This window comes from Embiotoca jacksoni, unplaced genomic scaffold, assembly GCF_022577435.1.
Source record: "Embiotoca jacksoni isolate LCO1_2020_lvr unplaced genomic scaffold, fEmbJac1.0.p SCAF_8, whole genome shotgun sequence".
NCBI classification, from domain to species: Eukaryota; Metazoa; Chordata; class Actinopteri; family Embiotocidae; genus Embiotoca; species Embiotoca jacksoni.
In genome coordinates, this window is record NW_027185436.1 from 590,289 (window position 1) to 617,915 (window position 27,627).

General features: G+C 39.6%; 2 protein-coding genes across 3 annotated transcripts; one reads left to right on the forward strand and one right to left on the reverse strand.

The window, feature by feature from the left end:
- Nucleotides 1–62: 62 nt before the first annotated feature.
- Nucleotides 63–10,527, forward strand: rnf215 (ring finger protein 215). Its single transcript, XM_069139180.1, has 10 exons — nt 63–455; nt 1,099–1,251; nt 1,429–1,500; nt 2,139–2,224; nt 4,086–4,140; nt 4,247–4,351; nt 4,462–4,578; nt 5,637–5,780; nt 7,666–7,768; nt 8,563–10,527. The coding sequence occupies exons 1-10, from the start codon at nt 225–227 to the stop codon at nt 8,583–8,585; spliced, it is 1,089 nt and encodes a 362-aa protein (XP_068995281.1). The 5' UTR covers nt 63–224; the 3' UTR covers nt 8,586–10,527.
- Nucleotides 10,191–27,320, reverse strand: ascc2 (activating signal cointegrator 1 complex subunit 2). 2 transcript variants are annotated; one of them, XM_069139179.1, is made up of 19 exons: nt 27,222–27,320; nt 22,423–22,534; nt 22,122–22,280; nt 21,803–21,976; nt 21,520–21,649; nt 21,288–21,355; nt 19,741–19,854; nt 18,265–18,377; nt 18,080–18,154; nt 17,871–17,975; nt 17,716–17,784; nt 17,108–17,182; nt 15,229–15,478; nt 14,396–14,592; nt 12,959–13,078; nt 12,328–12,552; nt 12,133–12,223; nt 11,486–11,574; nt 10,191–11,111 (listed from the first exon to the last, which is right to left on the reverse strand). In XM_069139179.1, the coding sequence occupies exons 2-19, from the start codon at nt 22,504–22,506 to the stop codon at nt 10,940–10,942; spliced, it is 2,310 nt and encodes a 769-aa protein (XP_068995280.1). In that variant the 5' UTR covers nt 22,507–22,534; nt 27,222–27,320; the 3' UTR covers nt 10,191–10,939. The 2 variants fall into 2 exon arrangements, with proteins under 2 accessions (XP_068995280.1, XP_068995279.1); XM_069139178.1 differs by having other exon boundaries at nt 11,486–11,577.
- Between the last annotated feature and the right edge of the window lie 307 nt (nt 27,321–27,627).

Consider the following 27,627-nt stretch of genomic DNA (forward strand, 5'->3'; position numbering starts at 1 on the left):
CTATACGTCATGAAGTACATGTTTCTACAAGATGATAATCTTCGCACTATTTCCGGTATGAGCCGGAAGCTGCTTTGCATGTTTACGTTTGTCGAGGGTCTGCCAGCTAACTGGCGAACAAAAAACGCTAGCAGCTTTAAAAATAAATAAAAATGGGTGACAGTTGATTAGGTTTGTATTAATTACAGTTTCCAGGCGTAATTTACTCTGTTGTTTTTCGCGCCATGGCTATAGCTCGCTGGTGCTGTTTCTGGGTAACGATACGGCTCCTCCTGCTGCGGTGGCCGGGGCTGTTGATCACGGCGGAGCAGGTCGCTTTGGTGGAGGTTTTCCTTGAGCAAGGGGCCGGTGTGAGCGCTCTTCTCCAGGGGGAGGTGGTGGAGTCCAGCAAGGGCAGCATGAGGTCCGAATACCGGGACGAGGACCTGGAAGAGCTGCAGGGAGACCTGGTCCTAGTGAGTCGGCCTTAGGGAAGTAATTAATGTCAACAAATGACACGGTTCTTGTCCTAAAGAAAATGGTAAAAGTGAGTGAAAACCAATGTGTCAGACTACAAGCCATCACCAAGGCAGCTCTTAGATTCACGGAGTAATTATAAGGTCTATAAAATGTAAAACGATGGTAAAATGTTTACCAGAGACAAAAGCAATGTCATCTATTTTTCCTAACCAACATCCAGTTGACGAATTATTGAACAATGATTGGATGAAATGCTGATATACATATACAATACAAGCACATACTTTGACTGACATGATCATTAGCAGAAGACATACTAGCATATCCAGGCATGAACTAGTTTTTAATTGAATGGAATGAACTGAAGCGATTTTGTTTGAGAAGGTCATAAACGGGAGTAGAAAATGTAAACAAGTACAATTTTGACCTCCCTGTACAGCCATTGAGCAAGGCAGCTTCTCCACTTGGTCCTCCAGGAAGTTTTGAGCTCTTGATGCATGTTAACAACCTATACACGGCTTGATGCATGGTCCAGTCATTTCTGAGGGATTTTTTTTTATTTTTATAAAGAAGTTATATCTGACAATATTAGAATTTCCACTCTGCAGGACAATTGTCCAGCTTGTTTCCTGTTGTCAGGTTCAAGATGAGGAGAGCCAGGTGAGCATAGGAAAAGACAAGGAGCACACCAAAACGCAGGAGCCTTGGATCGGGTTGGTGCCTGTGGAGATAGATGACAGCAAAGCCTCCACTGGGATCCAGGAGTCCTTTGCTGACGCAGTTGTCAATAAAGTCAGTAGATGGATTTTTTTTTTTTTTTTTTTTTTTTTTAGGACATATTTTGGTTTATAATACTTTCTGCCTTTCCACATTGTCCTTTTGTAAGTCTCTGAGGATAATTTGTTGTCATCTCATTTATCCGTTTTCAGTGGGAGTGTTTAGTGATCGTAACATTCTTTTATCTTTAAGATGAAGCGAGCATTGGTCCTTGGAGCTTCGGCATTGATCATTCTGGCTCTCAACCAAAACACTATGAGTGAGGTAAAATTTCAGAAACTCAACAGAAAAGCATTTACTAACAGTATGTGTCTCCTATCGTCGTTTCAGTGCTTTAGATCTTATTTCTCCACTTTGTTTCCATTATTAGCGTTATTAGCCTGATATTTTTTACCCAAATTCACTGCCTGAGTACACAGTTCTGGTCTCACCCCACTGAGGATTGTCTCCACTCGTTGCATCCTAATGGGCGTAGACCCTAGGCCTAATTCTGAAGCTATTGGAGCAGTCATACTGTATATGGTGCGCCGAAGCTCTCCCATCGCCACAACTACTTCAGCACCATCGAACTTAGCCGCCCCTACTGGTCTCTTCCTTGTCTGCCCTTCAGATTGGCTGAACAAACCTTTTACCATAACCAGACAACAATCACAGGCTGAAGATGTGAGCAATAGTTGAGCGGAGTAAAACAAACTTGTATTTTGCTGTGGGCTTTGTCAGTTGTTGCAGTTCATTATAATTGAATATGTGCTAGTCTGTGTCATGGCAGAATTCTTAATTTTTTTTTTTTATCCATTATGGAATATTTTCATATTTTGACTTAGGATCATTTATAATGACAGAAATCCAAAGTCCATGCCTGTAATGGGTGGTGCTATGACCTAAAAATCTTTCCATTGTAGATGGATTTGTCTCAAGTGCTGTCCAAGCCCATTGTTGTGATCCAGACATCAGAAAATGTCACCAAGCTGATTGGAGCTCTGCTCAGGTAGAGAACGCATTATTGTCACAGATACAACTGTACTTTCAAATTCCTTAATTCCTCATTCCTTTATATTCCTATTCCAGATAGATAGACAGATGGATGGATGGATGGATGGATGGATGGATGGATGGATGGATAGATAGATAGATAGATAGATAGATAGATAGATAGATAGATAGATAGATAGATAGATAGATAGATGGGCACACACACAACCCTGTTTCCGAAAAAGTTGGGTGACTGACAAATGTAAATACAAATAAAATGCAATGATTTGCAAATCATGTAAACCCATATTGGATTGAAACTAGATCAAACACAACATATCAAATGTTGAAACAGAGACATTTTATTGTTTTATGAAAAATATATGCTCATTTTGAATTTGATGCCAGCAATAATCACAAAAAAGTATGAACAGGGGCACTGCCTCTTCATTTAACAACACTGTAAACGTAACTGAGGAGACCAGCTGTTGGAGTTTTCAAAGTGAAATGTTGTCCCATTCTTGCCTGGTATAGGATTTCAGCTGCTCAACAATTCCGGGTCTCCTTTTCCATGATGCGGCAAATGAGTCTTTCACTATGGAGCCATGCATTTGTAATATGTTCAATAGGCAGTGTGCCATTGTCTTGCCTTGCTTATTTCAACAAGCAAAGCCTTCCCTATAAACGATGTTGTCTGGATGAAAGCATATGTCGCTCTAAAACCTGTATGTATCGTTCAGCATTGATGGTGCCTTCCCCAGGTGTGCAAGCAGCCCATACCACGTGCACTAATGAACCCCCATACCATCAGGATACTGGCTTGTATGTGGTGCACCTGGTGCGCTGATAAGAAGAGGCCGGATGGTCCCTCTCCTCGTTAGCCCGGAGTAAGTGGCGTCCATGATTTCGAGAAGAGTTTTATATTTTCATTTGTCAGGACCACAGGACAGTTTTCCACTTCGCCTCAGTCCATCTTAAATAAGCTCAGGCCCAGAGAAGGCGGCAGCATTTCTGGATCATGTGTATATATGGTTTATTTGCATGGTAGAGTTTTAACTAGCATTTGTGGATGCAGTAATGAACTGTGTTCACAAACGATGGTTTTCAGAAGTGTTTCTTAGCCCAGACTTTTATTTTCCACAACTGAATTGTGTCTGTTTTTAATGCAGTGCCTCCTGAGGGCCTGAAGAGCAAAACCATCCAATATTGGTTTTTGGCCTTGTCCTTTGTGTTCAGAGATTTCTTCAGATTTTGTATGATATTATATACTGTAGATGACAAAATCCCAAATTTGACATTGATGAACATTGTTCTTAAATTGCTGCACTATTTTCCCCGAGTCTTTCACAGAGAGATGAACCTCTCCACAGTTGCCTCTCTGGGAGGCTCTTTTTTATACCCAATAATGTTATTGCATTTTTATTTTCTCCCATCCTAACTGCTTTGGAAGGTGTTGCTGGCATCAAATTCAAAATTAGCATATATTTTTCATACTACAATAAAATTTGTCAATTCAAAGTTTGATGTTGTCTTTGGTCTATTTTCAATTAAATATGGGTTTACAGGATTTGCAAATTGGTGCATTCTGTTTTTATTTACATTTTACACAGCATCCCAACTTTTTTTTAAATCGGGGTATATATTTGTTTTTGTAATATTTAGTTTTGTTAAATGACTTCTTCAGTCCTTTCTGCTGTAACAAGTGAATATCCCCTATTGGGGATCAAAGTACAAAGTCATTTTCTTTTCATGTCGTGGAGTGAAGAAGATGCTTCCTGCAGGCGACCACACATCCTTTCATACACAAAAACATTATTCATACTCTGGTTTGATCAGATTTCTTTATTGGTACTAAATGCCCGCTGACCTCTTTGCAGGGGCCTTCAGGCGACAGCAAAAATCACATACAAGACGATCCTGCAGGACAACCTGGTGAGCTGACAGTGTGTTTCTTAGTTCCTTATCACCTGTCAGTGCTAAGTGAACAGGTGACAAAGCTAAGCTGACAGTGAGGGCATGCTGCTGTATGTTCGGGCAGGGAGCGACGCTCACGCTGTGGTCCAGCTGCGGTCGATCGAGAGGCGGTCGCTACGGAGAGTGGCAGGGGGTCATCTGCACAGGAGAGAGCAACTCTCAGGTCCAGGTGGGGAGCGGCATTGGATTTGGTGGTGTGCTACAGATTTGATCAACAGTGTTGATATTTAAATGAACCGGAGGTGAAAGTATTGTTGCTCCTCTCTGGTGTGTCTGTAGAAGTACCTGCAGCAGCTGTGGGACACCGTCCTCCTGGTGGCTCTGATCCTCAGCACAGGAGTCATCGTTCAGGCTCGCTGGCAGTACCAGGACCACCAGCTGAACGACAGTTTAGAGGTACTCTCTTCACACCGCTGGCGCTGATGTCAGCACAGGTTATTCTTTGGTGTTTCTCGACGGAGCCGGACGGTTTTACAGCGTAACTTTAGCATTTCTGTCTTTTCTAATCCAACATGGTGATAAACAGTGGTGAAATGTGACTTAAGTGTAGTTTTGAGGTACTTCTACTCCATTACATTTCAGAGGTAAGTATGATCTGATAATCAGATTAATGATCATTCAAAAAAAAAAAAATCATAAAATAAGAATACATGGCGGGGATGGCTCATAGCAGTATTCAAAGTAATTCAAATTAGCCCCACCTTCACCAGGTGCAACATTAAAATGATTTAAAGTGGGTCATTCATAATGAGTATTATATTGTGGTATTGCAACTTGTACTTCATAGATCCAAGTTTGTCTCCCCCATTGCTCCTGAAGTTATGAACATGTATTGGTTGGTCTACTAGTAGTGTAACATTGTGCACTTTTTTTAAATTTATTTGTAAAATGAACGTTTTGCTGATTCTTTTTTTTAGGGTGCAGGGTGTAAATGTTATTTAATACATAGCACACAAATTTAGGTTTTTTTTCCCCCTACTTTTTTATGTTATTGACTAGAAGTAAAATGTTACAATGCTACCGTGGACTAGTCAACATGCTTGTCCTTTAGTAGAGTAAGATCATTTACTGTGTATAAGCCTCTTTATGCAGTTTTTGGATCATAATAAGCTCATGCTGTGGAACAGCTTTTGGTCAAACACAAAAATGTACTTTGCATCAAGATCCCATTGTTTCCAAGAGGCACTTACATTCAGGTTGAGCAAAATATTTCACTCTTTGTAACGGATAAATCCTGTTGCCTCAAACAAATAGGTGAAATGTAACTTAAACTGTAATAGAAGCTTTGAGAAAATTTGCCAAAAGTATGCAAAAGAACTGTTGCACATCTCAGACCATGCCTTCTGTGCGTAGAGCCTCTTTCATGTATTGACGTGACCAAAATAAAATAAAAAATAATACAGTTTCAGACACTTACATGAGACGTGTTATTCTGCTGTGTTGTATTCTTTTAGCTTCTTCCTAAACAGGATGTTCTGAAGAGAATGTCATCCCTGAAGACCAAAATGTATCGTCAGCCCAAACCCTGGTGCGACCCATCGCAACCTGTGGAGACGGACAACTGTGCCGTCTGTCTGGAGCCGTTCAACAACAACCAGGTCAGCCAGCACTCGCATTAACACTCCCTGCAGGGCGATTTATAGCCTGGCTAATGTGACAGGAGGTCAATTTAGGGAGAGGCAACGTATCCCGGATGACAAGAAAGTAAACGCGTGGCCATGCATTCTACTCCACTCTCTGCCTTTTGTCATATTTGAAGATTCTAAATAAAACCTACAGTTGCATATAGATGTACAGTGGGTACGGAAAGTATTCAGACCCCTTTAAATTTTTCACTCTTTGTTTCATTGCAGCCATTTGCTAAAATCAAAAAAGTTCATTTTATTTCTCATTAATGTACACTCAGCACCCCATCTTGACAGAAAAAAACAGAAATGTAGAAATTTGTGCAAATTTATTGAAAAAGAAAAACTGAAATATCACATGGTCATAAGTATTCAGACCCTTTGCTGTGACACTCATATTTAACTCACATGCTGTCCATTTCTTCTGATCCTCCTTGAGATGGTTCTACTCCTTCATTGGAGTCCAGCTGTGTTTAATTAAACTGATTGGACTTGATTAGGAAAGGCACACACCTGTCTATATAAGACCTTACAGCTCACAGTGCATGTCAGAGCAAATGAGAATCATGAGGTCGAAGGAACTGTCCAAGGAGCTCAGAGACAGAATTGTGGCAAGGCACAGATCTGGCCAAGGTTACAAAATAATTTCTGCAGCATTCAAGGTTCCTAAGAGCACAGTGGCCTCCATAATCCTTAAATAGAAGAAGTTTGGGACGACCAGAACTCTTCCTAGACCTGGCCGTCCAGCCAAACTGAGCAATCGTGGGAGAAGAGCCTTGGTGAGAGAGGTAAAGACGAACCCAAAGATCACTGTGGCTGAGCTCCAGAGATGCAGTAGGGAGATGGGAGAAAGTTCCACAAAGTCAACTATCACTGCAGCCCTCCACCAGTCGGGGCTTTATGGCAGAGTGGCCCGACGGAAGCCTCTCCTCAGTGCAAGACATATGAAAGCCCGCATAGAGTTTGCCAAAAAACACATGAAGGACTCCCAGACTATGAGAAATAAGATTCTCTGGTCTGAAAGATTGAACTTTTTGGCGTTAATTTTTAGTGGTATGTGTGGAGAAAACCAGGCACTGCTCATCACCTGCCCAATACAATCCCAACAGTGAAACATGGTGGTGGCAGCATCATGCTATGGGGGTGTTTTTCAGCTGCAGGGACAGGACGACTGGTTGCAATTGAAGGAAAGATGAATGCGGTCAAGTACAGAGATATCCTAGAAGAAAACCTCTTCCAGAGTGCTCTGGACCTCAGACTGGGCCGAAGGTTCACCTTCCAACAAGACAATGACCCTAAGCACACAGCTAAAATAACAAAGGAGTGGCTTCAGAACAACTCTGTGACCACTCTTGACTGGCCCAGCCAGAGCCCTGACCTAAACCCAATTGAGCATCTCTGGAGAGACCTGAAAATGGCTGTCCACCAACGTTCACCATCCAACCTGACGGAACTGGAGAGGATCTGCAAGGAAGAATGGCAGAAGATCCCCAAATCCAGGTGTGAAAATCTTGTTGCATCATTCCCAAGACTCATGGCTGTACTAGCTCAAAAGGGTGCTTCTACTCAATACTGAGCAAAGGGTCTGAATACTTATGACCATGTGATATTTCAGTTTTTCTTTTTTAATAAATTTGCACAAATTTCTACATTTCTGTTTTTTTCTATCAAGATGGGGTGCTTAGTGTACATTAATGAGAAATAAAATGAACTTTTTTGATTTTAGCAAATGGCTGCAATGAAACAAAGAGTGAAAAATTTAAAGGGGTCTGAATACTTTCCGTACCCACTGTATATGTATATATGATGTCATTATAGTATACCACCTGTGTGTCTTGTGTTGTTGTTGTCGTCTCAGTGTCTGCGGGTGCTGCCGTGTCTTCACGAGTACCACAGAGATTGCGTGGATCCCTGGTTGCTGCTGCAGCAAACCTGCCCTCTGTGCAAACGCAGCATCCTCAGTGAGTACACACCTCTGTCATGTTTGTGTAAATGCCTCGATCATTATGTTTTATATTGAAGCTATCAATTTTATTAAAATAGATGCACAAGTAACCATTACTAAACATCAAAATTCGTCATCAACTATGACTTTATGTCTTTGTTATTAACAAATTCTTGCCTGAGAATGATTTGGTCTTTAAGATTTCAGAGTAATGTGAAATAGGATATAGGTCAGTACATCCAGTGGTAAATAAAATTGAGGCTCATGTTGCTGCCCCCAGTTTCATTCAATGTATCAATGACAATGTTATACTTTCCATTTATTGTAAAAGCTTATATATATATATATATATATATATATATATATATATATATATATATATATATATATAAAATAATAATTATATATATATATATAAATATATTATATATATATATTATCACATATCACATTTCTAAATACTTATCTATTAAAAATCTCATTAATTACATTAAATTAGGTACTGCCATCAAATGAACCATTTTTTTATTCATACATAATCTTTTACCATATAAATAAATAAATATATTATATATATATATAATATATTATATATATATTATCACATATCACATGTTTCTAAATACTTATCTATTAAAATAGCTCATTAATTACATTAAATTAGGTACTGCCATCAGATGAACCATTTTTTTTTTGTATTCATACATAATCTTTTACTCTTTTTTTTTTTCTGGTGTGCCACTAATCTGCTTGTTTGTTTCTGCTCTACATTAAAAAAAAAATTCCACTCGTCTCTTCTCCAACCACTAGGCAGCGTCTGCAGAGATAGTTAGCGGTCGCTTTCACCTCCATCACCGATACAGCAGCTCTGGGAATCAACTCGTCTCCACTTCAGTAACTCCAGTAGCCCTTGCCCCCTTATCCCCCGCCACAGACCTCAACGCTTTCCTTCTTCCAGCAGTGGATTGTGGGGGGCAAATAAAAAAAACTTGTCACAGTAGTTGACCGGCCGTCTGGACTAGAGTTGGATTTAAACCTTTTGACCATCAGGTGGCTCAGGAGTAGTATAAACACACACACACACACACACACACACACTATGAAGTACTGTACTGGTGAACTGTCCTTCCTTGGGGTCTTGTCACTGTACAACTGTGGAAAATATTGTTTGTAAAGTGTGATTTTTTTTGTTTGTTTTTTACAAACAATTGCGCAAACAAAACGTTTGGCTTTAGATCGGTAAACACCGACAACCTCAGTGAGTCTTTATTTGTGCATAGATATTCAGTGCTTTCTGGTTTCAAGCATGGACGTCGTGACGGTCCGGCCATTGTCATTGTTCATGTTGGGTCAAAATGATGTCAATAACCAACTACCGGAGTGGAAAGTTTGAACATGTCGGAGTTCATCTCGTGTCCAATCCTGTACTTAAGTGTTATTTGTGGAGGTTCTGTAGTTGTAATGCAGGAATCAATGTGCACCACTTGATAACAGGTGTGGAAAAAAAGAAAGAAAAGTGTTTGCACTTGTCCTTTTAACACTCCAGCGATGAAAACCCAAATCACAAAAGCACTTCCTTTGTGTTACTTTAAAGCTTGAGGTTTTTTGTATGTAAGAGTAGTTAATTTATTTACCGGTGGTCAGTTTTACTGTAATCACTGATGTTCAACAGGTAGGTGGAGAAATATTTTGTGGAGTCAGATGGATTTTCACCCCTTCCTTTGAGAAAGTCTGGGCGAACAAGTCAAAACAGTTCTGCTTTAATGGTTTCTGAAAGGAAACTCGCACAGTCCCAACACAAGCTCATCTCATTAATTATGCAGCTGTAGCTTCATACTTAATGTACAGACATGAATAACAACAATTCTCACCCAACTCTTTTTTTTTACAAATACATAAATTGGCTTTCACACTCAAAACTATTCTTTTGCAAAATTGAAACTGAATGTTTACATACAGTAGAGGAAAATATACACAGTGCAGTGTAATGTTGTCAAATGGTAAGCACACAATTATACCATTCATTTACCGAAGGTGGGTGAGAATTCAAGATAAATGTCATTAACAGTAGATCTCTACTGTAAACGCCTCCACTGAAGTCTCACACATTCTACTGCAAAAGAAAAAAAGACAAAAATCTGGTTGATTTTGACATTTTAAGTGATGACTCAAACTCAAAGAATGTTGAAAACATAGTATTATTGTCTTTATTATGTTTTTGTTTTTTGCAATGGCAACTCCAAAAAGCAATTACATGTGCTTTTTTTGTTACAAAATGCTCTGATAGATCTGTTTTCTTCATAGAAAATAGTCTGTGCATGGCAACATGTTAGAAGGCTTCCTCACGGCTCGTCTGAGAGACAATGAGGCGCTTCAGTGCAGCATGTGCTTCCAAATACAAACACGACCGCATCGTAATGAGATGGTCACAGAGACGATTTGTTTAGTTTTTTTTTTTCTGATGGTTGGATTACAGTGTTGTGAACTGGCTAGATGACAACACATGCGTGCACTTGAACACGTTACATGTAAGCGGCTTTCACAAACGCTCAGTAGTGAGAGCGGCGCGGTCTGCTGCTGAAGTCCACACTTGATCAACAGGTTACTAATTGTTCTTCCAGCTATTAGAAGGAACTGCAGTCTCTCCAAAACTCTGGATTTTTTTCTTTTTTTTTCCTTTTTGGTGATAATGATGTCAAAGAAACTTTTGATCACTCTGGATCTTAATAAGCTCATTTGTTACTTGGCAAAAAAAAAATAAAGGTCTTAACGCTTTGTCGTCAGTCCCCTGGCTCACATTCAGGATCTTTTTTTTTTTTTAATGAGCTACAAAAGAAAATGATTTGTAATAAAGAACTGACCGTCCTTTAGGCTCAAACATTAAAAGTTGATATTCTCAAACATTTTCAGCTTTTGCAATTTCGGATTACAAAAAAAGCCAAAAATGTAGTCCACAGTCTGTAAACAAATGCAATCTTTAAATAACTGAAAACCTGCGGTGGCTTTCACAGCGACTTTAAGTGCTGGAACGTGATCAAAAGTCACAACCATCAAGCAGAATCCAGATCCCCCCCACACCCCACCCCCTCACTCACTCACTCACACCTCGTCCACCTTCCAGCTTCTCTCTCTCTGACCATCGCTCAGCTCAGCTCAGTTCAGTTCAAGCACCAGCCCATCACACAGGTCAGGAGGGGATCATGCCTTTGTTCCTCTTGCGGTCGGCCATGTTGCGGCGGTTGTGGTTGGCTCCGCGGCTCTTGTTGGCCTCCTTCTTGCGTCGATCCAGGAATGTCCCCAGGGTCTGTCCTTGGCCTTTGGGTCGGCCCACCACATTACCGGGCGGCTCCGGCCGGAAGCTGATGGGAGAGGCGTGGTTTTAGCCAAGTTAAAAGGGAAAATATGCACGGGAGTTTTAACGTCACAAACTTGTGGCATAATGAACTGAAAGAATTTACAAACACTTCACTTTGTTTTCATTTATTTATTTACAAATGGATTTAATTGATTTGTTGTATCATTTGAGTTTTTAAGACCTCTTTAAATATATTTGAAAGCTGTCTCAGGAAAAAAAAATTCTACACTTATCCAAGAGGGCTTTTTTTTTTTTTTTTTTTTAAATTGGATCTGGACCACACTGTCAATTCATAAAACTATCCAGACAAGACAAAAGGTGAGAACATTTTTGAAATACATTATTTTCAGGAAGAAACAGGAGGAGAATATTCTTTACCCTTTCCTCTGTTGCGTGGCAGCTCTTCTAGCTTCAGCCCTCTGGCGCAGCAGTGCCGGGTCCTGCACAAACTGGTCCCTGTTTACATTCTTCTAAAATGAAATGGAAAAACACAAGGTGGGAAAGTCAAAATGAAAGCAAGTAACAGAACATGAAGAGTGTAAACAGTAACACATTTGTGTTGGAAAAAAACAAAAAGTTGAATTAACTTAATCAGGCACTGCTTAAAGAAATCCATCTGCATTATAAATACATTTCGCAAATGTTTTAAATCCCTTGAAATGAGGTAACGTCATTTCAATCCATTACTTTTAACGTGTTTGCCAAACACAGTGGTTGAGGATGATTTCATTCTGACCACCAGAACTCTATAAAGCTCTATAAAGGAACAGCTCTATCACCTCTTCCACCACTGTGCTATCCAGCATGCCGTGCATTGAAGAAGGCTTTTATTTTTTTCTCAAATACATTTGTTAAGGTTTTTTGGTTTTTGATTTGGTAGACACACCACAATAACAATACTTAAAAAAAAAAAAAAAAGAGCTGAGCACAACATCCGTCCACACAATCGGCATGAATAGGGGAAAAAAAAAACTGTCAAAAGTTATCACACCGAAAAAAGATTGAATCAAGTGATTTAAAAGTACCTGTAAAACATCCTCCTCTTCATCATCTTCACCCTCCTCCTCCTCTTCTGTTTTGTTTCCTTTTCTCAGTACCTGTGGGACTGTGAATGGCCTGCAGGAAAAACACATAAATAAGGCACTTTTAAAAAAAAAAATGTTGCTTCACTGTGTCTGGATCTCATCATGAACAATGATACAAACACACAAAAAAAGTACCTCCTGTTCAGTAAACTGTCTCCATCCAGGTCGTTAGCTCCCACTTGGTTCATGTCGTAGGTGTCGTCGTACTCATCGTCGTAGTCGTCCAGGTCGAACCCGGCAGCGGATTCTCCCGGTTCGACGATGACCTCGTCCACCACCGTTTCATATGTCTGATAACGAGCTCTCTGCTCCTCTATGTGCTGCTTGTCGTTCAGCATCTCTCGAGTGTTCTCGCCTCTCCTGCGGGGTTTTAGAAAAGACTGCAAGATTTATATTTGACACCATAAGTCTCACTTTCTTCACATACATGTAAAGGTCGGTCAAATGGTTTTAGGTATTTAAGAGCGGCAACGCATAGAAGAGAATCGCTGAACAACTTACTCTGTTTTTATAAGCACAGGAAAAACAAGGTAAAATGTCACCAGTATATTGGTGGTTTACACAATCATTAAATTGGCAGCAAGTAACTAGTACCTTTTTTTAATTTTTTCTGTATTCAATCCGGCAGTCTCGATTAAATTACAAATATTTATTCCGAGAGAGACCCGGAAAACAAGAAACACACAATAACACAATTCAGCAAAACAGACACGATAACCAGGGAATTGAAAAAAAACAATACGAAGAATTTTTTTTTTTTTTTTACTTTCTGCCTTTCCAGATGCGGGACATGTCCAACTGGTCCCTGCGGAAGATGTCGAACTCGTCATCATCAAACACATTGGATCTGTTGTTTAGAACATCTGGAAGCTCCTCCTTCACCGGCCTACGAGTACAGTAACAGAGCGAGGTCAGATACAAAACTCATCATTTCCACTGCATAAATGCATGCTATAGAACACATAGGTACACATTTCTACCTTTTAAAATCTGAGGATTTGCTGCAGCTCTCTGGTTTACATAATTGTAAACGTCATATATTAAGGTTTTGATTGGTTGGTAAGCAATATACTTCGCAATACGTTTACACTTTGGGGGGATTATTTGATAATAACAATAAAAAAAAAGGTTTATAGTAGGCTTTAAGGAAGCTATAGCCTCATATTCATGCCTCTAATTCCCCAAAAGATAAGCAGCACTTTATTAGGAACAACACACGAGTGCTGGGCCGCCTTCGGTCTCAAAAACAGCCTCAGTCCTTGGTGTCACAGATTCCACAAGCTGTTGGAAAACCTTTGATTCTTTGACTTTCTGTCTTCTCACATTGACAGGATTGCATTCAGTCATTTCTGCAGAATTTGTCCGCTGCACATTAATGCTGCCAATTTTCTGTCATAACAAATTCCAAAGGTGCTCGACTGGATTCCAATCTGGAAATTGCGGGAGTCCAGTGAAGGTGAAGTACACTGAATTCAGTTTGAGACAGCTTTTACTTTGTGACATATTGAGATATTAAAAGATGGTTAACTGTGGCCTACGAAGGGATGCCCATGGTCAGCAACAACACAGAAGCTGTGACATTCAAACTATTATTGATTGGCATTAAGGGGTACTAAAGTTAGCCAAGAAAACAGCCACCACACCATTATACCATCAGCAACTAGGAGCTGTTGACACAAGGCGGGTTGGGTCACAGCAGAAGTGGACATTCATCAGACCAGGCTATTTTTAAAAAAAAAATTTTTTTTTACAGTCGTCAACTGTCTAGTATTTGAACTTTTTTCAGATTTCTGTTCTTGGCTGGCGGGAGTGGAATCCCGTGCCGACCTCTGCCCTCTGCCACTCAACAATCACTCCTCGGTCAAAGTCACCAAGATCACTATTTCCCCCCTCCCCCATACTGTAGTTTGGTTGAACATTTACTGAAGCTCCTGGCCTGTATCTTGCATAATTGTATGCATTGCACTGCTGCCACATGGCATAGTAAACATTAAACAATATCATCATTAAAAGACGTCACATTAATCATTATCATTGTTCCCAAGATTTCCCACTCTGGCATATTCCATATGTTTAATCTCGGGAGCGCAATCCACAAAGCAGAAAAATAAATATCAGCATTATATGCATTAATGCAAGTGTGTGTGTGTGTGTGTGTGTGTGTGTGTGTGTGTGTGTGTGTGTGTGTGTGTGTGGTGTGTACCTTGGCATGGCTCTGTCTAGTTTGTCCAGGTTGGGGGTTAACCGGTCTTCCAGGATGTTATTGATAACGAGCTCAGAGTTGTAGTTGTACTCCTGCAGGCATGCCAGCAGGAAGCCCTCGCCCAAATCAGGGAGCAGATCCACGATGCACGACAGGAGAGACTCGAGCTCCGCTTCGCTCACTGGACGCACTGCACCCTGAAAGCACACCAGCAACACCAAAAATACTGTGTCAGAGTTGGGTTGGGTCACCTGTGCATTGGATTTCTTTTTTCCACTGATTTGTCCCTTCTGTAAATCCATACTTTTCCTTTTATTCTGCACTGCTATGTGGTGAAACGCCAGGATTACATGCATTCTTTATCTTCTATTGATATATAAATACAGGTTGTTCTTTTCAGCTTCCCTCTTTTTTAATTCATATCATTAACATTTCAGTGAAACTGAAACAACAGATTCATAACTGAAAATGAATCAGCAACTATTTTGATAATTGAATAATAGTAATGTAAAAAAGCAAGATCGTAAACATTTTAGTTTCTGAAATGGGAGTATTTGAGGCTTTTCTTTGCCATACATGGTAAAGGACTGTGAACAAAACAAATACATTTTAAAGAGGAATAATATTGAAAATTTTTCAAAATTCCTTTTCATTTTCTGACATTTGATAGACAGAACAAAAAGGGAAATTTGCATCAGATGACTGAATGAAAAAAATTCTTAGTTGAAGCCCTACATCAAAAATATCTCGTTAAACAAACAAAAATATGACACTGTCAATACAGAACACTGAGCAGCACTTATCAAATTAGATGGAATAATCACAGAGCTCACATTATTTCCTTTTCGAGGAACATCCACCATGGCCTCTGCTCCACTCAGGCTCTCTCCGTCTCTTCCCGGCTCTCGGACCTCCTCAGGTTCATAGCCAGCTGCGGAGGCAACACCACCGCCTGCTGCTCCCTGAACGGCCGACACCGACGAGGGGGCTTCATTCCTAATCTGGCTGGGTGGTTTCCGTCGGCCCACACTGTCCCAGGCACTTTCCACCCCCTGGAGTAAGTAGGACGTCCTGGTCTCATCGCTGTGGGAAGCGGGCAGTTACGGAAGAAACTAGTTGTGGGTATGACAACAAATTTGTATCATGCCATTTTTTTTTAAGATTCTGGCAGTTTTGCAGTGTTTATTTTTCTCTCTCTCTTTTTTTTTTTTTTTTTTATGAACCTTGATATATGTTTAGAGTTATCGTCAGGAGTGCATGGAATATAATAATATTTTATTGCAGACTTGAATAAAGACTCGGTGGGAATTATTTCCTTCCTTGACTTGGTATTCTGCAAAAATACACAGACATTGCCATTCATACCTATTTGATTCTGTCTGGCCTTTCTCTCTATATTACCATATGTGCCCTGCACCTGGACTGTGCTCACTGAGCATATAGAGTTGTAGATGAATTTGCTAGTACCCTTAAAAGCTCATTGAAAAAAAATGCTTTGTTCTGACTGAAATCAAAAGCAATTTTCTCACGTATACCTGAATGCCTTCAGAAGTTACATCAGATAAAAAAAATTTAAAAAAAAAAAGACGATAATTTCCAAGAAATGAACGCTATTACCAACCGGAAAAAATTAAATCTAAACAATAACAAGGTATTCTGGAGCGAAACGTGCTGCCCAGTGTCAAGACAGCTCTGTCATAGGTCGTTGGTACTCCAACAGGATAATGACCCAAAACACACGGCTAAAAGCACCCACTAATGGCCAAGAACAAGATATTTGACAGTTCTGAAGCAGCCGTCTATGAGCCCCGGTCGGAATTCTGACACATCGATGTAAAGAGGCGAAATATTCAGTCTAAAGAAAGCAATCTATTTCCAACCTGAGACAGTTGGAGCCGTTTGCTCAGGAAGAGTGGGACAAAACCACCTGCTGACAGGTGCTTTAGGCTCAGTGAGAGCTACAGAAACTGCATTATTTTCAGCGATCGCCTCTAAAGTTTTGCAACAAAATATTCAGTGAAGAGTCCCATTATTTTGGATATTGCCATTTTCATCTGTTTTATTAATATAAAAAAATTCTTCAATGACTGTACTCCCTCCTCTCCCAGTTGTTGCTGTTGGCAGCCTTGGCAAAACTGTGGTTCGCCAAAGTTTACAATATATACTAGAGCCTGATCAATATATCAGCTGGCCATTTTAACTTTCGATATTGCCTATTAAATATATATTGGTATCGGCATATATGTTGTCCCATATATTACGATAGGAAAACCTTTTCTATGAACACTTTGCAAAACAAAAAAAAGATGTATAGGGTAAAATCTGAAATTTTACCATTAATGTTTTTTTGTATTTATTATTTATAAATAAATTCCCAGTGAAGTTTACAGTGTCAGTGCTCTGACCGGACCAATAGTCCAACACACAAAAATATTCAATACATCATAATGTAAGACTAAAAAACAGGAGGAATTCTTACATTTTAGAAATGATAAATCGATTAAATTAGTTTTTTTTTATTTTAGACTAACCGTTGCAGCTCTGGACTCCTTTTGTTGATGCAACGCTGAATTTATTGCAAATATACTGGTATTGATAAATAACAAATTTTTAAATCGAAGGTAAGGTAGAAATGTGCATATACTAATCTCTCATTTCCGGTGATCTTTTAGTAATATGAAGATATTTTAGGTGCAAAGCTGATAAGGATACATGACAGGGAGGGCCTGTTGTAGGAGGCTGATGTCGTCTGCGATGGGAAACTGCTCGTCGTAGTCTGATAAGAACCTGAAAGAAGGAGCAAACGGTCAAACCATAAATTAAAGCCTGTGCACCGGACACCTTTCTGAGGTTGACATTTGTCTCATATCATTCTTCAGTTTAGTAGCATTCAGAGTGGGTAGGAATTAAAGCATGCTTATATTCTTTATCAACTAGTGCAGTCACTAAGTTCCAGTGAAGCAAAAAAGGAAACCCAACTGCATAGCTGCAGACAAAACCTGTAAGATATTCAATCTAAAAAAAAAAAATATATATATATATATATATAAAAAAAATGTACTTCAACAGATGGCTTGTACTCACCTGACCATGCAAATAAAGCAAAGATAAAACTGATTAGAGAAGTATTCTTTATTCATTTTATGTATATGTATATCCTTAAAAACCTGTATATAAGGATGTATATCCTTAAAAACATCCAATAAACAATAAACATCCAATAAACTTCTTAGATGTAACGGGGAATAACTGACAAACCCTCAAAGTACCTCAGAGAGCTCCCTCCCCCTGGTCTCACAGATCTGGACTGCTGATCTCACCTTTTCTCAGTTAAAAAAGTTGTGAAATATTGTAGTAGTTCCTCTGCAAATGTTTGCATGTTTTCTCTCCTGCAAGACAACAGAAATGATTAGAATTAACGTGCGTGTTATACTAATCCTGCGAAGCTGCATGTATGAAAGTTAGAGCACCTCACCCCTCCAAGATTGGTTGTAGGCAGGTGTGGTGCATCAGTAAGTGAGCCGACTCCACCATCTTTCGACAGGAATGAGACAACCTCTTCCACAAGTCCTCGTGAAGACTAGAAGAGGGGTTTGGGGCTTTGTTGCATTATCGGTCATTCATTCAGCTGCTGTGTTTGAATCGCATCTTTTTCCGGTATTAAATCCGATAATAAATACTCACTCTTTATCATCAAAGTTTCTCTTCCTTACTGCCTTCTCGAGGTCAGGCACAGCAGTCTCATAAAACGAGGTCAGCCTGTCAGCGGAGAAAACACACTTGTTACGTCACGTTTTTTTGCATACACTGCTGACTGTGAGCGTCGAAAGGTGCCGATGCCAGTTGAGATTTTTTTCCCGTCTGCATACCTGCTGAGGAAGCTGTGGGACTGGAAGCTGGAGCAGGCTGCGGGGAAGATGTCCAGGAAGGCATGGATGGTGGTGGTTGAGTCACACAGGTACAAAATAATATCTACAAGCTCCTAGGACCAAAAAAAATAAAAAAAAAAAAAAAAAAAAAAAAAAAAAAATATACTTATATATTATATATATATATATATATATGTGACAATGCAGCTTCAAGTATTCAAGTATATATATTTTTTTTTTATTTTTTTTTTATTTTTATTTTTTATTATTTATTATTTTTTTTTTTTATTTATTTTTATTGTCACATATATATATATATATATATATATGTGACAATGCAGCTTCAAGTATTGTCATTGATAATAGGCGTTTTGCCTAAGTGCATTGTCACTTTCTGTGAAAACTGAAACAACGGCACAGAGAAACCATTGAGTCATACTACCATTTAGAAAATGTGACATTAAGCAATGGCTGCTTGATTTACTCAGTCTTTCTGGCGGTGCGAGAAAATATTCTTGCAAACACACCAGAGGAGTGAACTACGAAGCAAGTTCAACATACCCAGGCTTTCTTTGCCTGAGCTGGCGCAACAAAGCGGAAACTTGCCGTCAAGAGATTATCGGTACAACAACGGTGGTTATCAGGTTTCTCTGTTAACTCAGGCTTTTTCTGCTTTCGTCTCTGAGCGCGTTCACATAAAGTAGGAGGGGTTTGCAGCAATTGACCAATCACAAACATGGACAGGTGTTCTGACAGCAGAACCACATATTTGAAAAATGAGAAGCAAACTTCAGTTTCAAAAAACAAAAACATAATGAATTTAAACACATAATCCACACTGAAAAAAATTAGCAGACTGTGTGAATGTGTTGACGAAGTTGAAAGACAGCCTATAATATCACCTTCCCACAAAATGCACAGGAAGTTCAGGTAAATTACATGTGGATATTTCATTGAATTGCCTCAACATAACTCGCTAAACCACTAAGCATCTATATTAACACCAGAGTGGAGCAGTTAGTCATCTCTCCATATTTTGTTGTGTCAAAGCCAAAATAACCTCTTACAAAACTATCCTGATGTTTTGGGGACCTTTTTGTTATTTGACTTTTTATGTGAAAATGGGAAAACAAAATATCTTTTATTGTGTCTGGTCTTGATGCTGTTCGAAGCAAAGACTTATGCCATTAGCTTACAGTATGTTTATTACCCTTGGACTGCAAGTAAATAAAGAGATGACCAATTTAAAAGTCAGAATATTCACATTTCAGTGTTGTATATTTTACCCTATAAAGATAGAAATTGATGAAACACGCCAATTCATTTGAACTTCTACTAGAGTTGAACTTCCATTTTCTTTTACAGACGTATTCATGATGTGCATATTCAAGACAAACACATTTGTTCGAGATCATTTTACATATTAGAAGCACCAGCCGTTAATGACAGGAGATTTACTGTATATGTGTGGCTGACCTGCTGGCTCATGGTCACGGCAGTGGGTTGTTTATGTGCATTCAGCTTCATTGGCTCGATGGCAGCGGCCTCTTCACACTGAAGACCACACTTGTGTAGGATGTTGTCAAACACCTGAGGTTGGTGGAGAATAAAGAGACATTGGATTAGAGGGGAATACATTAGAATGACAAAATTATAATCTGACAGAAACATTTGATGTAATCATTATGATATTTACGTGTGATTTTACTTTTGGAAAACCTGAATTTCTTTTTTTTTTATATACAAAAAGTCTGAATTACAAATACAAACTTTCCATAGGACGCTATAGAAGTTTTTATTGGACCTTAATAGATGTAACCCACAAATCAACGGATGTGTACCTCGATCCACATTATTTTACAATCTACAAACATGTATTATTTTATGTGTTGTGTAAAGTGAATACACATAACTTACTATTTAAACAATTGCACATTTATGGATCCATTCGTACAGGTGACTCAAGGTTTTACACATTTGTAGATCGCTTCTTTTCAGTTTGTGGGCAACATGACATTTGGGACTTTCCTCCTATTTGTTTGCAGATTGTCGTCCAAATCATGTGTTTGTGAGTAATGTGTACCAAGTTCCACAAACATCTCCCTGTCCATTTTTAATTTGTTTTTGTGTAATGTTAAATCAACAGAAACACAATGAAATTTCGCAAAAACGCACTGCTTACTCTGAACATCTATTTCAATTTCAAATTAAATTGAAACAAGTTTTACAAATGTAAAATATGTTAAATACACAAAAACACAAGTGAAGATATGTGTACGCATTTGTGGATCCTTTTGTACATGTGAAACCGGTTTTGCAAATTTCTACATTGCTTCCTTTTAGTTTGTGGTCCTTGCACCATCGGTGACTTCTCTCCTACTTGTTTGCATAAGTTTGTTCAACCACAGCTGACTTGTAAAAAAAAATTAAATCCTTAAATGTAAAGTGCGGTTCGAAGATACGATCATGTGGCACCCTTCCCCCACAGTGCTAGAACACAAAAAAATTCGGACGGGGTCAAGAAAAGACTGGGAAAGTTGTGTAACGATAAACAAAATACAAAAAAAACACCTGGTGGAACATGTCACAACTAATTAGGGTAATTGCCAACAGGTCAGGAAATTTATTGGGTATATAAAAAAAATAAAACATTCCAGAGAGGCAGAGACTCTCAGCAGTAAAGATGGGGAGAAGTTCAACATTTTGTGAAAGGCTTTGTGGGAAAATAGTGCAACACCTAAGAATAATGTTCCTCAATGTTAAATTGCAAAGAATTTGGGGGATTTCATCATTTAGGATACACAAAATCATGGGACGAGTCAGAGAATCTGGAGAAATCTCTGTAGACAAATGCTGACGCCAAAAAAACAATAATGATTCTGTTGAGGAAATCATAGTCAGGGCTAAGAAACACTTCCAAAAAGCCATTGTATGTGAACAGTTGCATCTGCAGGTGCTGGCTGTCCCCCCTTTACTCTTGTTCCATGGAAATAGACGGCTGTGTTTTTAAAATCAGATCTTACCTGCAACACAGTGGGCACCGTCTCATCCAGGTCACTGTAGTAGGATGGCTGCTGGGTAAAGATGTTCTCTGAAAATACATTAATATGATAAAGTGAACCGATGTGTAACAAACAAAGGGCATAACAGAAATAAAACAATTCAATTCTTCCACTTTTTATTTTCACTTAGTTTGCTTTTCATAACTGACACAATTTACTGATGAACTGATGACAGTCTTTATAAGGAGCTCACCAATCATTTTATGTAGCAGCTGGCTGTTGCCCTTTCCAAAGAGCACACACAGGTCCAAAATTTTAGGAATGTCAAACAGAAAGTTGTCATAGATAATTTCTCCAAACACAGCTGGGGTAAGGAAGTTTTCCTGAAAGGAAGTTGGCGAAAAACAAAGTTTCTTACTAAGCAGTGATAGCATACTGTATATTTGATGTCACATTCATTTATTAATACAACTTTTAACTGATAAATTTGCTTATCATTCCCTTTTATAGAGATCACATTAGGGTCTGGCTTCTACCTTGGATTCTTTATGCGTGGCCATCCTGAGGAAGGTCAAAAAGACCGCCCTGTGGACAGCGCGCTGCACGTCAGCTACCATACGTGAGAAAGGTAGGACGATGATTTCGAGGCCACGAGGAGCATGGTGCAGGTATGAGTCTAGGCACCTCTGCAGGGACCCATCAAACACCACCTAGTGGAAAACGCAGGCAGCAGTAGGGAAGGGAAGGAGAGAGAATTCAACACTGAATTTTGTGTTTTTGTTTGACCTGCCCTGCACATGTAAACAACTGTGGCTGAATGAGAAAAGCAAACGTGGCTCAGCAAAACGCTCGTACCTGACACCAGAACTTGTCGTGGGGCAGTGCAAGCAGCCACTCCAGGTCCTCTGTGATGAATTTGGCATGTTCCAAAAACTCCTCCACGTCAGCAGGAGAGCCCTCTGCTGGAGGAGGCTTGTAAGGCACGAAGCAGCGCTCCTCCATCCTGTCCGGATGCTGATGAAGAATTAAAAAAAAAAAAGCACGGGGTTGGATTCTAATAAACTGGTGAGAGACAAGTCAGGTTATTCCTGGAGCACCGCAAACTGTTGTAGGAGTGAACTATTTTGCATAACAGCAATCGTGAGAACAGACTCACCAGTGCAGGCAGTGTGCGCTCCGCTCCCAACGGGCCAGGCTCGGTCACTTGCTGCTCATCCAGTGGCACTCGAGCACAGGCCATGGCTATTCCCCCTTTGTAGCTTTTTGTTCTGATGAATCATAACAACAGTAAAAAATTTAAGAAATAAATGTGGGTTCTATTTGTATTTTTCCTTTTTTAAGTGTATTTTGGTTGGAGGATTATGCCACTCGGTAATTGTAAGGCACATTTTACATAAATCCTGATCTTTTCAGTTTGAGGATCAACATGTGAAAGTCTTTATCTCCAGAGTTCTAAATGCATTAGTATCATTTTGAAGTCAAACTTTTTAATAAGCGAATCAGTAATATAGTCCCGGAAAGATCTGCTGGTTTCTGCTTATTGTTTTACTGTATCAGCGTTGGTATTTTTGCACATTGCTTATATGTTGTAGTGTTCTGTATGTATTTTGTTGTTGAGTTCTGTTTTTTGTGCTTTATTATTATTATTATTATTATTATTATTATTATTATTATTATTATATACTCACACATTTGACCAAAAACCTCAACATCAATTTTGCGGCAATACTGATGCTTTCACAAAATATTTACAAAATTATTTTTGCTAAGTCATCGTCAGTAATGTGGATATAACAATTAAGTCGTTAAAGGCAAATAAGAAAACAGCTACAGCAGTGTGGTGAGTTCAGAAAAGAACATCACTTGGAATGCGGTCTTTAAAAATCAGGCAAAAACAACACTTTTATGCCATATCACAAAATTACGCTATCTAAAATCTGAAAGGCTATCTAGTGTCCTATCACCATTTCAATATATAATATACTGCCCGGCCCTGAAAAGGACAACTGGACAGTTTGGTGAGTACCAAAAAAATTCTGTGAGAGATATGACCATCACAGTCAGCATATCTAAACCCAGCTAAACACCCCATTTTGCACTGCAAATGGTGAAATCAAAGTAAGATGAAAAATCTTAAAGCAAGGTATTATGTGCTTGTTTTTTTGTCTGACAAGATATATCTCCTTATGTTAAAGCCTTTCATTTGTTTAAAGTTTTTTTTTTACTTCAATTAATTAATACAATTTTTGTAAGATAACTTGTTGTCCAGATTGTATTACTGGTTGAGTAATTTTATGTTTAAAATGAGAATGACCAGAACTATAAAGGCTGTTTTATTATTATTGTCCAAGTCAGATATTCCTATTAAAGCATCCACCCCTTTTTATCGCTTCACATTTTAGGAACAGATTATAAGTAATTGTTACTGACTGATTTATTGTCAATCCAGTATCTATTGCCAACAACAAGCCGTGGATCACCAGTGACCTGAAGGTGCTTCTTAATCAGAAGAAAGCAGCCTTCAGGTCTGGGGACAGGGAGGAGCTCAGGAGAGTTCAGCACGACCTGAAGGAGAAGCTCAGGGAGGTCAAGGACTCCTACAGGAGGAAGCTGGAGGCCAAACTCCAGCAGAACAACGTGAGGGAGGTGTGGACCGGTATGAAGGAGATTACTGGGTTCAAGGGGAGAGAGAGACAACCAGGGGGAACCTGGAGAGGAACAACCAGGGGGAACCTGGAGAGGAACAACCAGGGGGAACCTGGAGAGGAACAACCAGGGGGAACCTGGAGAGGGCCAAGGAGCTAAACTGTTTCTTCAACAGGTTTAGTTCACCGCCCTCATCTGTCTTCTCCACACCTTACACCTCCCCCCTCTCTTTGATTTCTCCAGTGCATTTAACACCATCCAACCACTGCTGCTGAGTGAGAAGCTGCGGGTGGTGGGGGTGGACGCGTCCACCGTCTCCTGGATCACTGACTACCTGACAGGCAGACCACAGTTTGTCCGTCTGGGCAGTGTGCTGTCTGATGCGGTGGTCAGTGGTATTGGAGCTCCTCAGGGAACTGACTTCCAGTACAACTCAGAGTCCTGCCATCTGCAGAAGTTCTCTGATGACTCTGCAGTGGTAGGGTGGACGGGAGGACGAGTACAGGGCAGTAGTGGAGGACTTTGTGGAGTGGGCGGGAAGAAATCACCTGCTCCTGAACGTGGCCAAGACCAGAGAGATAGTGGTCGACTTCAGGAGGAAGACGACGGCTCCACAACCGCTGAGAGTTCTGGGAGAGGAGGTGGACATGGTTGAGGAGTACAAGTACCTGGGTGTGTCCATCGACAACAGACTGAACTGGAAGACCAACATCAACGCTGTCTACAAGATGGGGATGAGTCGACTCTTTTTCTTGAGGAAACTCTGATCCTTCAATGTGTGCAGCAAGATTTTGGAGATGTTCTACCATCTGTTGTGGCCAGTGCATTGTACTTCACTGTGACCTGCTGGGGGAGCAGCATTGGAGCCGGTGACATCAACAGACTTAACAAACTGGTTAAGAAGGCCGGCTCCATCATTGGCTGCAATCTGGACAGTCTGGAAAAGGTGGTGGAGAGGAGGACGCTGAACAAACTATTATCCATATTGGATAATCCTGACCACCCTCTCCACCACCTGCTGCAGGGACAGCGGAGCACTTTCTCCAAAAGATTCCTCCAGCTCCGCTGTCACAAGGACAGATACAGGAGATCATTCCTGCCGACTGCAGTAAGACTGTACAATAACTCACCTCTGGCAAAATCCATCACACAACAATAACACCGTTGTCTGTTGGTTGTTTTTCTTGGTTGTTTAAATATAAAACAAATAAAAACTTTGCACTATTGTTTAGTTAGTTTTAATTTAATTATTCTATTTTATTTTATTTTATTCTATTGTATATACTGTGCATTTTTATATTTAATATTTTTTACTGTTATTTTATTTCTTTCCTGTATCTATAAATGCTGCTGTAGCGAAGAAATGTCCCCTTGGGGATTAATAAAGTAACTATCTATCTCTCTCTCTCTCTCTCTCTCTCTATATATATATATATATTCCTAAGGACTGTAGAAAAAAAAAAGACTTAGCATAGTCAAAATATTGCTCGAGGATGAAACTTAATCAGTTAAGCTTGTTAAAAGGTCTTTTTACATTCATCTGGCCAGCATGACAGCATGACAAAACAAATTTGTACACAGCCTTCTTTTTACAAAGATTTAAACCAATTTTTTGGGGAGGCTGTGGCTCAGACGGTAGAGTGGGTTGCATACTAATCAGAAGGTTGATGGTTCAATCCCCAGCTCCTCCTGTCCACATGCCCAAGCGTCCCTGAGCAAGACACTGAACCCTAAGTTTCTCCCGATGGTGTACCATCAGTGTGTGAATGTTCTCCTGATGACAGCACCTTGCATGGTGATCTGTCTCATTAGTGTGTGAATGGGAAACCATGTTAAAGCACTTTGAGACCAAAAGGTGAGAAAGCGCTATACAAATACAGACCATTTACCATTTTCTGGTTAAAGAGGAGAGGGACCACCCAGCACATAGCTCAAAAGCCAGCATCCATGATGGTATGGGGGTGCATTAGTGCACATGGCATGGGTCTCTTGCATATCTTAATGCTGAACAATACATGTTTGGAGCAACATCTGTCCTTCCACACAAAGTCTCCTTCAGGGAATGCCTTGCTTATCTCAGCAAAATAATGCCAAACTGCATTGTGCACATATTTCAACAGCATGAGTCGGTAGTAGAAGAGTCCAGGTGCTAAACTGGCCTGCATGCAGCCCAGACCGGTCACCAATTGAAAATATTTGACGCATCATGAAACAAAAAATACAACAAAGGACTGTTGAGAAGCTGAAAATCTTATTCTAGACATTACACTCTCAAAACTCCACCAGCTGGTCTCCTCAGTTCCCAGACATTTACAGTCTTGTTAAAAGAAGACATGATGCAAATCAGTGGTAAACATGTCCCTGGCCCAACATTTTTGAAAAGTGTTGCTGGCAGCAAATTCTTAATGAGCATGTATTTTTTTTTTTTTTTTAAATGATTTTAACAAAAACTATTTATTCAAAACCTTTTATTCATTTGGTTACATCTGTATAATATGTACGTGATTTCAGTTGATTGTAATTCTAATCTTTCCATATTCCATTTGTGGATTTTAAATGTGTTCTATAAACAAACATACTTTACTTGATGTTGAATAGTGGGAGAAAAACTATTCATTGAGGACTTAGAATATCAGCATCACTGTGATTTATCTTTTTACCAACATCAGTGACTTTAACCCACATTGCAGTCCAATTTTTCCACATCAGTAGGCAAATCATTTCAATTCCCTTCCTGCTGACAGTGAAGCTATTGTAAACATATCTGAAGAAAGATGGAGAGCTACAGCTGCGTTTATTCAAATTAGTATTATATTGGATTATTTGCCATCAAAAACCTATGAAATAAATACAGATAGAGAGTCAATAATGCTACTTGAGAAGCTCAATGTGTAGAATTTTGAAACTTCCTTCCTTACAAAATGACAGCTTTTAGATTTTTAAATAATCGAGTGTTTCAGCAAGCTAACGTCAGCGGTTTATTCGCCTATAAACAGCCACTGATTAGTTAGTTTTCAAAGTTAACGTTAGCTAGGGACACCGTCATACCAACAGCAGAACAAAGTTATGCAGTAACCTTTTTTTTTAGACTGGCTTTCTTAACTTGCCAAGACTACACAATGTACTTAATTGGCCAAGTTGTGACCAGGTAACCTGCTAACGATCAGCTATTCAACTGCAGATCACAGAATGGACAAGCTAGTGTCTGTTAACACAACGTGGATGAGCAGCCGGCGACTTTACAACAGTCCGCCTGGGACTCGTCGAAAATAACCCGCAGAAGAAAATACACTGACTAAATCTACTCACCTCTAATCTATGTAACTAACAATCAAGCCATCCCACCAGCGTCGTCACAGCTTTCAACAGTTTCAGTTTACAATCGTTTTCTAATCGCTTGTGTTGGGCAGGAAATGACGTACGGTTTGTTTTTCTTTTGGGTCCCACATGGTGTAGTACGGTGACATTTTAATGCCTTCATTGCCGCCTAGTGGGCACCAGAGCGCACTGTCACATAGGTTGTTATTTTTTGGTTGTTGTTTGGTTGGTTGGTTTATTCTATTAACAAAGCATCGTAGTGCGCAGCTCGTCATGATTTTAAATGTAGAATCCTAAAATTGTCAAGTAAATAAATAAAGCTATCATTTAATGGTAATGGATTTTAAAAATACAACCTACATTTTTTGGTTAAATGTACTCGGTGATTTAGGATCTA

Coding starts and splice junctions, on each gene's coding strand:
- rnf215 (XM_069139180.1), top strand. CDS start 225: ATGGCTATAGCTCGCTGGTGCTGTTTCTGGGTAACGATACGGCTCCTC. Junction 4,141..4,246: donor CGATCCTGCAGGACAACCTG/GTGAGCTGACAG, acceptor ATGTTCGGGCAG/GGAGCGACGCTCACGCTGTG. Junction 7,769..8,562: donor GTGCAAACGCAGCATCCTCA/GTGAGTACACAC, acceptor TCCAACCACTAG/GCAGCGTCTGCAGAGATAGT.
- ascc2 (XM_069139178.1), bottom strand. CDS start 22,506: ATGGCCTGTGCTCGAGTGCCACTGGATGAGCAGCAAGTGACCGAGCCT. Junction 18,155..18,264: donor TCCCACAGCTTCCTCAGCAG/GTATGCAGACGG, acceptor CTCCGCTGACAG/GCTGACCTCGTTTTATGAGA. Junction 14,593..15,228: donor TTCCTCGAAAAGGAAATAAT/GTGAGCTCTGTG, acceptor GTGTGCTTTCAG/GGTGCAGTGCGTCCAGTGAG.